The following is a 10,440-nucleotide window of genomic DNA, read 5'->3' as shown; positions in this document are numbered from 1 at the left end:
TCTTCCATCAGTGGACTTTCACTAGGTCTAATTAATTGTTGAAAGCGGAAATAGACTGGCACAAAAAAAAATTGGAGGGATTTTTTTTTTAAACATGTAAGCTTTGTGGAACACTGAGTGGATTGGTGCACTCTGTTTGAGAATTCAGGGGTAAATATGAATTGACAGGGGTAGGTTCTTATAGTGGGACTCCAGCCGACTGGCGCCAAGCGCTCTTTAACAAACGGAGTCCCACTTAATCAAGGATCTGTTGACTAGCCTCTTAAAGGTACACGACTTCTTATGGAGCTTTAAAGCTCAGATTGTTACTCTGCTGTACCCTGTCGGTCGATTTAACGTGAACTAATCGTGAACAGTTCTGGGAAATAAGGAGAGAAGTCAAATGAATTTTTTGTGCTACATAACCCACTGATCATGCCTCGATTTATTGAATTTGTTCCAGGTAGTATTTAAAAAAGCGCGTTTGGCCAAACTCTGTGTGATAGTACCTCGTTATTCCTTCCAGTAGGCAATCCGTAAAAAGGACAAAAATCTCCCTGAAACATTCCTTCCTTTTCGTCTTCAAACGCACTCTGATTTTAGCCGAGCATCCCATTCCGTGCACCGTGCAACAAACTTTTGTATTGAATATCGCCTGGAGAAGTAAAATATCCTGTAGCCTAATATGTTTCATCCGGTCGATTTAATAGGCTATCAGTTAATAGTTGTTAAAGTTGTTATAATAAATATGTGCATTTGTTCTTTAATATAACTGTTACTAGAATGTCTGTGGCGTGCTGGTTGCTATATTATAAAACCGTTAAAATAGCGACAGTTTATTCGACTTTAGAATAATTTTGGTATGTTAGTTACACGTCACTGTGAAATGCGATGTCCAAAATGCTATATTTCTTAAAGTGCGACATTGGAGCATAAAGATAAAGAAAGCACACGATCGTCAAACTGACGAAACACAAGCCGAGAAAAGCACTCTCTTACCCGGCTGCCTAACAGCAAGATGACCGTTCCTCTGTTAGGTCATGCGGGGGTGGGGTTTCCAGATCCTTACTCTGTCATTGGTTAATATTTTATTCTGTTGACATGTTTTCTTACTGCAAATGCTTCCGACACCTTCTAGCCAACCCCCCCTTCACGATCTTGGCTGGAGCTGTCAAAACCACGCCTATGGAGCTCTACAATTGGTCCGGAATGCGTAAAATCTGCAATCAAGACGGTTTGGTTCATTAGTACGGGGGAACCAGTGAGAAGAGACATGTAAGACAGACACAGTTACACAGTGGTCAGGGAAGAACCTACCAATTCTACATCAGTGCGCAGGACTTTCGCATCCTTGTTATTGGAGCTGCTTTAGTTTCTGTAGTGGCTTGGACAGAAGGAAAGCTGTAAATCTACACAGAAGTGTCAATGTTGCTTTATTGAAGGATATTATCACTGTGCTGCAACTGGACATCCCCGACGGTAGCTACTGCCGTTTCCTACCAGTCCTCTTCAACTACTGTGAAACCAACACAGTCTTTTTAAGAGGGCGACAGCCAGTCGGACTTACGCGAGCGACAGGCGCAATTATTTTAGAATATTATATTTTCATCTAACTTTTTGGATGCACCGATGAGAGATCCAGTTTTCACAGCGAACGCTATGGCTTATCACCCTTTTCACGCGCAAAGACCGGCGGACTTTCCCATGTCAGCTTTCCTTGCGGCGGCTCAACCCTCGTTCTTCCCAGCGCTCACTTTACCACCGGGTCTCAGTAAACCGCTGGTGGATCATGCGCTCTCCGGCGCGGCTGAGGCTGGCTTACACGCGGCGCTTGGACATCACCACCAGGCGGCTCATCTCCGCTCCTTCAAGAGTCTCGAGCCAGAGGAGGTTGTTGAAGACGATCCTAAAGTTACATTAGAAGCTAAGGACCTTTGGGATCAATTCCACAAAATTGGAACCGAAATGGTCATCACTAAATCAGGAAGGTAAGGCCGTGTTCCCAACCCCCCCCCCCCCCCCCCCCCCCCCCTCTTTGATAACTTGATGATAACGATGTTTACGTAGGTTTATGTAACCCTACCCTCGAAAATATTTGGTCTGTTTCTCTATAGAAAATTTATATTATTTAGTTCGAAATTAAATAGCTATTGCGCGATAGAAATTGTCGTTTTGGATGATCGAATTACATCAGCGGCACTAAACAGTCGCAAAAGGCTCCATTTCTATTTCATGTCAGCATTAGAATAATATTCACATTCGTTCTGTTAAGGCAATCGTAAACAAACCCATATCTGTTATATTGCCTAGCTAAGTATATGCTTTTGAACAATGTAAATATTGCGCGACACAAAGGGGAACTACTTTTTTACGAAACACACACACACCACACACACACCCCAGCAGTAATTGGCTGTGTAGTCTTTTTTCCCTCTACTTCTTTTTTTTTTCCTAGGCCCTACCTGAAATATGTAAATATAAGAAGGATAAAGGAGTAAGAATCCCCCTGATTATAGGAATACTCTCGTAAAATAGTTTAAAATATTAGCAAGGATATATTCTGGTACAATTGTGTTATTGGATAGCCTGTTAGCCTATGCCACACGACCTAGATATGAAATATATTTATTTATGATTAAAAAATAAAATGTATAGCTGTTTCTTTTTTCTTTTTTTTTTTTATGTCTTTTCAAGGTTAAATAAATATTTTGTTGTATAAATTCGGCCCCATGATCGATACCGTTATATGTCTGTTCCGTCCACAGGAGAATGTTTCCTCCGTTTAAAGTGCGCGTGAACGGCCTGGACAAAAAAGCAAAGTATATACTTTTGATGGATATTGTTGCGGCAGACGACTGTCGGTACAAATTTCACAACTCTCGATGGATGGTCGCAGGAAAGGCCGATCCGGAGATGCCCAAACGAATGTACATTCACCCGGATAGCCCTGCCACGGGTGAACAGTGGATGGCAAAGCCTGTTGCTTTCCACAAACTCAAACTGACCAACAATATTTCGGATAAACATGGATTTGTAAGTTGCATTAATTTCTCTTGAACCGCCTTCCTATTATGTATTTCCATTCAGTGATAGTATAATATAAAAAGATAAAGTTATCTTGGTGATCAAGAAGCAAAGATTATGACGAGATTAAGCCAAGCACAGAGTTTGGACATTTAGGGTGCACTGGATTTTTAACGGGTTTTCAGTGTCTGTCGCTTAAATGAAGCATGAAAGAGAAGTTGCTTTAACATTAAATGCCATGGGGCAAACTGAGTCCCACGATCGACAGTATGAGGCAAATCTGTGTTTTTTTTTTTGTTTGTTTGTTTTTTTGTTGTTGTTTTTTAAACAGTTTTTTTGTAAAACAGTTAGGCCTAAATGTCAATTTCGAAAATATTTTTGTATTAGCATATGTGTTAATTAGATTCCAAGTCTATTAATAATAATACACAAATTAAACACTCAGTTATAAAATTATGTATCTCAACTATCACCCCCAAAATCTTAACATTATTATAGTAGAAAATACTCTAATTATTATTTATTATTATTAGTCTATTATTGCTATTATATATTTGTTATTATTATTATTATTATTGTGCAGATTTTTTATTCTATATTTTTAACTGCATTTTGATACCATTGATTGGTATTGTTATTGACCGGATACTCTTTTTTTTTTCTTCTTTCAGACCATTCTAAATTCGATGCACAAATACCAACCCAGGTTTCATATCGTTAGAGCCAACGATATTCTGAAGCTCCCTTACAGCACCTTCAGGACATATGTATTTCCTGAGACCGATTTTATAGGTGTCACTGCATATCAGAATGACAAGGTAAGTTACTAGAGCGCCTACATTTAGTTTAGATGTTTGTTTTCTTTCTTTTTTTTTTCAGTTGTTCGTTGTCGTATTATTATTGTTATTATTATTTTATACAATAATTATTATTCTTATTGAGCTCAAGGAAATTATTTGTAACATTTGATAGCCTATATTTTAGAATTCTGTTTAGTATATGCTATGTGTCCGTCTGTCTTTTTGTCATTGCCATGAATAGAATTCAATCTGTTGATTATAATTGGGATGACAGCACACTGAGTCTGGTGGCTCTATAAACGTAAAGTTTACAGACCAGTTACAATCGATACGTGCAACGATTAGTTGCTTGTATGTATAACTTGAGATGTTTAGTAATACAATACGCTCAACAATCAAACTTTTTTGACCCAGTAAAAAAGAAAAGTCTATGCAGAGTAAAACTAGACTACATTATGTGAAGTCACAATGTATTTGACTGAACAAACAAAAGTATTCGGATTGTTTAATTTAATAACTAGGAATTAAAACGTTATAAACTTGCAGTTATTAATCTTAATTAACAAAATATTTAACCAGCCGTTGTGGAGATAGCCTCTAAAGACATTTTATAGGCTATAATGTATTTAATTTGATAATTCGTTCAAAAACACGCATTAGGGTTACAGAACAATTTATTTTGAAAAAGAAGCATGAAAAAAATACAATAAATCTAATTGTACTCTTTTTCTAGATCACACAACTGAAAATCGATCATAATCCATTCGCGAAAGGATTCAGAGACACTGGGAATGGAAGAAGAGAAAAAAGGTACTGTGTCTGAACGGTTATTTTAAACCATAAAATATGCACAAAACACAAACATTTAGGTATGACATCTAATTTCACTTAAACTTTCAGAAAACACTTAGCCCTGCCGTCAATGCGCATGTATGATGATCAATGCAAAGTCGATGGAGATGGAGGAGATTCGGACGCTTCATCTTGCGAACAAACTGCTGGAAGGGATTCAGTTCATTCACCGATTGGACCAGCAACAAGTCCACTTAAATTCAACAGATCCAGAGGTAAAAACATGCATTGCAATTACATTCGAGCTTTTCCTAATTTAGTCCAAAGTTTCTTATGTTTATGTTAACATTAAACAAATAAAAAACATAAACGTTGTCCATGCATTGGATCAACTTATTTTAATGTGTATCATACAGATTTGTTAAAAAAAATATATTGTTATTAGATTAGATTAAAAATTTACCCCCTTTGTGATTAACTTCACGCTGCTGCTAAATCAGCAACTAAAGCTGTTGAGAGTGAATTGATGAATCTTTTTACAGTGTCAGTGTGTTTACAGTCAGTTGCTTGATAGTTTAGTTACTTTCAGTTTGATCTGTCTGGCTGGAAGTGGTTCCCAGTGTCTGGTGTTTATTGCATAGCATAGCATAGCATGTGTAATTAGCTACATACACTATAAATATGCACAGCCATTGTTCTTTCATTTGTGATAACCCAGTCTATTATTTTTAATATATCTGACCAGTTACAGGCTAAAATCATAAGAGGTGAAAAGAAAGAACTGTCTGCTATAAAATACTAATTATTTAATACATTTAATCTTTGTGAATGTTCTCAGCTGTTTTCTAATATTAATTTGTTTTTGTTTTTTTGTGGCATTTAATAGTAAATTAGGACCATAGATCTCATTTAAGATATAGCAAAGTGTCAAAATTATTTTGCCTTTAAATCTAGCTTAAACAAACTATGATATTTTGTGACTATTTTATAGATGATGGCTATTGTATTATTATATTTGTTGAGGGATCAGTGTGGTTAATATTTGCTCAGATTAAATTAAACATTGTTAAATTGCAAAAATTAGCTGATGAGCCTCTTGGTTTTCTACAGAACCAGTTTATGAGAATTATTCGTCCTCGAAGCACGTCTGGTTATAGATTTGTGATATATAAGTGTATATTGGTTATTATTGTTATATTGTTATTGGCTAATTTTTCATCTGAATTTCATCACAATTCATTAAGAACTCATTAAAAATGTTTCCTTCAAACTACCAAAATCTTAAACGTTTCATGAAGTCATGCTCAAGCCATGAATGAAAACAGAGGAAGGAAGTAATTAGGAAAACACATTTTGACCATTCTTGTGTAATCAAAGGGAGTAATTAAACAGATGCAAGTTGGTGTGTTATAAGGAGTGAAAATAACAGCCTACATTTATAAAACAGACACTTTGGTTTTATCAAATAAATAAAGCTGATGTGCTTAATATATCTATTTCCAGATGACAAAAGCTGTAATGAAAGTGACAACGAACTCGACCAACATGATGAGGGAATGATCAGAGTCAGTAGTCCAGACCAGAGACCACGATCACCATTCAGCCCACACTGCGAAGACAGAGTCAACGAGAGAACTAACCCAGAAAAGAAAGGGGACTATTCGGATTCAAGGAAAGAAACTGACTCTGTCTTCAGCATCAGAAACGTGGAGAAGGACAAACTGGACAGCAGGAGTTTGAAAGAATCAGATAACTCCAAAAAGAATGCAGACTCTGTGGGCCTGAGCACAGTCAAAGATGGCTTTTCCCCTCTGATGGTCCAAACAGAAAGCCCATCACATTTTAGCGCAAGTCACTTGCAAAGTCTAGCCCTCTCTGGTTTACACAATCATCATTTCTTTAACCCACTGAGTACAGGACAACCACTCTTATTTCACCCTGGGCAGTTTGCTATGACTCCCAGTGCTTTCTCAACCATGGGCATGGGACACTTGCTAGCCTCAATGTCTGGAGCAAGTGGACTAGAGAATGGCAGCCTCTCCTCTCAGAGCACCAGTTCACCCAACCCTTTCCCATTCCACTTCTCACAACATATGCTTGCATCTCAGGTATAATGTTTATTTACTATAATATGCATTATCACTAACTTACAATAAAATGTACTTCAAATCTGTCTAAATTTCCAGATATTATCACAGCATCCCCAGGATAAAAGAGCAAAAAGTAGTTCTTCAACCTCCATCAAACCCTGTTTTATCTGTTATAAATTTGTATTTTCTTTCCAAACAGTTTTATCAGTTAAACAATGTCAGCTGAATTTGGAATCAGTCCTAAATGAGCGAAATGGATGTTTATGCTTGGAGACATCATTTTTTCAATTATATCAAGCAGTAAAAGGAGCTCTTTGTCAGCCTCGTTTAGCCAACATATGTGCATTTCGCGGTAATTGACTGCAATATGGCCTACTAACTATAATTCTCACCTTTCTTAACAAGACGAATTTATTTATCCCTTTTGTTATGATAATGAATTAAAATAGCTTGTTGTTTTACATTTAGGGTATCTCCATGCCACCGTTCGGGGGATTGCTACCCTACCCGTACACGTACATGGCGGCTGCAGCTGCAGCGGCCTCCGCTCTCCCCGCCGGCGGCGCCGCCTCCACCCTCAGCCGGAACCCCTTTCTCAGCAGCGCGCGGCCAAGGCTGCGATTCAGCCCGTATCAGATCCCAGTGTCTATTCCTCAGAGCTCCGGTCTGCTCACCACCGGCGTGCCGAGTGCTCTGAGCGCGGAGTCGGAGTCATCGAAATCAGGCAGCAGGGAAAGCAGTCCTATATTCGAACACCACAGCCATAAAACCGGAAGCGGCCAGAATAAGGGATCTCCCAAATCTTCAGGGACGGATTCCGTTAACGAACTGCAGAACATACAAAGATTAGTCAGCGGACTGGAGAAACACAGAGACGTGTCACCCCGTAGCGATTCACCAAAGTGACCCCACGAACACAGCCATTCGCTCTTTCTAATTGCATAACTATGCTTCAGTGAGAAAGAGGTAAAGGTTTGATGGTTGAAGTTATGGCTCGGACATTGGAACATCCCTCATCATACCTGGATTTAGAAGAGAACTGTAATTACGCCCACTTTTCGGATCTATAAGGCATGCTGATTTCTTTCACCCTTAATATGGAGAAGAAACTATAGGCTACTATGAAAAAAGAAAACGCAAATCCCTGGACTGTTCTTTTTTCTGTTTGAATTTGCTTAACATGTAATAGCCCATCCAAACAAAAATAGGCCCAAATTCTTTAGTGTATTTTGAAAAAGGATGTTGCAAACGCAACAGTCTCTGACAACATCTGATGATGCACAACGCTCAAGTTGCTTGTGTCTGGGACCCGTTTTTCGAATTATTTATAATATTAAAAGTAAAACACGTATGTAAATAAGGTTAATAGACTTAAGGAGACGGATAATTTTAATTTATTAAAAACTGTACATTGGTGTGTAAATACTATTAGGTCTCGATTTGTTACATTTATATATTTTTCTCATTTACAAATATGAATATTATAGCGCTTGATAGCAGGAAACCGAATGTGTTATGTTTGTGATATCCTGCCAGACACGTAAAGGAAAAGCCACTGTAAATCTAAATCTCTGGAGATACATTTGAAAGCTATTTCACTTGTAGCTAAATTCAACAAAAGATGTTTAAATGTAATGATGGTGCATAGGCAGGGACAACTCAGGTTTCTTTCTAATCATGCATTGAGAAGGTCATTGTGTAGTTTCTCTTATGAGAGCTTATCTGTTTAAACATCTCGGTGCTGGATTTTCGGGTAATTGAGCGATTTTGTTGCATTCTCTCAGTTTCAATAAAACGAAAGTGTTCATTTAGTCTTTTGTATTCTTTTGTGTAAATATAGGATTCGCCTATTTCTTATGTAGCCATATGGAATGCTACAAGCATTCTTAATTAGATCACTCGTTGGCCTACTGATCAGTTTTATTGAAATGATTTAGATCAGATGCGTTAACTTTGCAGCTTTTTTCCTTGCCTGATCCTGGGATTCAAACATTTGTGAATTAAGATCAACGACACAAATTAATTTAATCGAAACAATTAATGTATGTTAGCCTGTATAGTTACATGATGTAGCCTATTGAACTGGCTGTGAGCCGTTCTGCAGTTACCTTCAGCTAAAGCTGATGTAGCTGCGCCATCTGTTGATCACACGCTTAGTTTGTTCATCAAACACGGCGATTCTGACAAATAATTGGTCTTAATCAATGCTATCTAATAGCATAATCGTAATAAAATTATGCTGTTTGAAAATGTTTCATAAGGAAAGTCATACTATTAGTCATACTGTCTGATCACAATTAATGATGTCTTGAAACATAGAGAGGTTGACAGTATCTTCAAAAACTTTCCATCTGCGTTCACCATAACTCGCTCAACAACTTCAAAAAGCACATTGTGTTAGGGTGAGCTATTTTTACCGACTTGCTCTTTGCTTGTTTGTTGTTGGACTTTTCTTAGGTGCGCATTAATATAGGCAATACCATATGCACCGGGTGGGGGAGGATAGAGAGAGTCGAGAAAGTGTCACCGTCCTGGTGGAAGGGTTAAACGCCGCGGCAGGGACGCCTCACAGCCTCAGCAGCAGACAGTCCTTTGTCCACAAACCGGCGCCTGTCGCCTGCCTGCCGGCCACATAGCCTCTGCACACCCGCGCACAATGGCTGACGGGATCTCCAGAGTCCGGGCTGGTAATTAGAGAGCCCCCTCGCCTTTTTTCTTCTCCTTCTAAACCCATAATCACAAAACTCGTTTTATTGAGAGCCTATTGTTAAATTCTGTTACGTCCAATTAACAGAACCAAATTCTCGACCTTGTACTCTCATGGAGAAAAACATGTTTGTCTAAAACAATTAGTCAATGACTGATCACTTGGCTCCAATAGCCGCCTCAGAGAGAGTCCCAAACAACCGAAGAATGAGTGCATGTCTATCCCTCCGAGCCCTTCAAACGAAAACTTTTTAGTGCTTGAAACTTACACATTTGGTAGGCATATTACCACAACGTGGACTAACGCTAATAAATAAATAAAAACACTGTCTCAGTGGGAAAAAATATATATTATTATTATTATTATGATATTGTTGTTTCTATATAGGCCAGAATAAGTTTGTAGCCTGTTTTTTTTTTCTTTTTTTTCTACATCTGATGGTAGGCTAAATCAGAAATAGTCCGACTGCCATAGCTTATAACGTTATAATAGCTAGGTCTATATAAAAATATATATCACAAAGCGTATGTTTTTCAGATAGTTGGCTGTACTAAGACAGACAATTGGACGACTACACAAACACAGAAATTAATTCCTTGAATTATTTCCAAAACATTTATGGCAAACGTAAACTTATAGTTTGTCATCTTGATGTTGCTTTCAGCAGAGAGATATTAGCTACAAATTGAAGCAGAAGACTATAATGAATTTTACTGACAACCACCGGGGGAAAGTCAGTATTTTGCAGTGTAATTTAGATAGTTTGAAGAACAGTGGATTTTTGCCCGAGTCTTTAATGACTGCAAATCATTGTGCTTGTTACATTGTAGATACGTTGGATGCGTGATCTGTCACTCTGACTGAAGTTCCCGTCATTGCCTTTTCAAGTTCACATCGCCCTCTGCTGGTAAACAATGTAATGTATAAACCTATAATTTCTTTGAGAGGCGTGTTTTGAATTTATAATCTGATTAAGCGGTTGATTTTATTTTTGCCTCGCTCGAGGTGCAGGTACCACTGCATAATTAACAGCACAATGCAATTTTTG

General features: G+C 38.0%; 1 protein-coding gene across 1 annotated transcript; it reads left to right on the top strand.

The window, feature by feature from the left end:
• The first annotated feature begins 1,074 nt into the window (after positions 1 to 1,074).
• On the top strand, positions 1,075 to 8,495 carry LOC306869308 (T-box transcription factor TBX2b-like). The gene is made up of 7 exons (XM_079416004.1): positions 1,075 to 1,967; positions 2,745 to 3,012; positions 3,675 to 3,821; positions 4,537 to 4,613; positions 4,704 to 4,870; positions 6,099 to 6,703; positions 7,154 to 8,495. The coding sequence occupies exons 1-7, from the start codon at positions 1,609 to 1,611 to the stop codon at positions 7,589 to 7,591; spliced, it is 2,061 nt and encodes a 686-aa protein (XP_079272130.1). The 5' UTR covers positions 1,075 to 1,608; the 3' UTR covers positions 7,592 to 8,495.
• Positions 8,496 to 10,440: the final 1,945 nt, after the last annotated feature.

Source organism: Barbus barbus (assembly GCF_936440315.1).
Source record: "Barbus barbus genome assembly, chromosome: 5".
Classification (NCBI taxonomy): domain Eukaryota; kingdom Metazoa; phylum Chordata; class Actinopteri; order Cypriniformes; family Cyprinidae; genus Barbus; species Barbus barbus.
The sequence above is the reverse complement of the archived record's forward strand: the minus strand, read 5'-3'. Positions and strand labels throughout refer to the sequence as shown.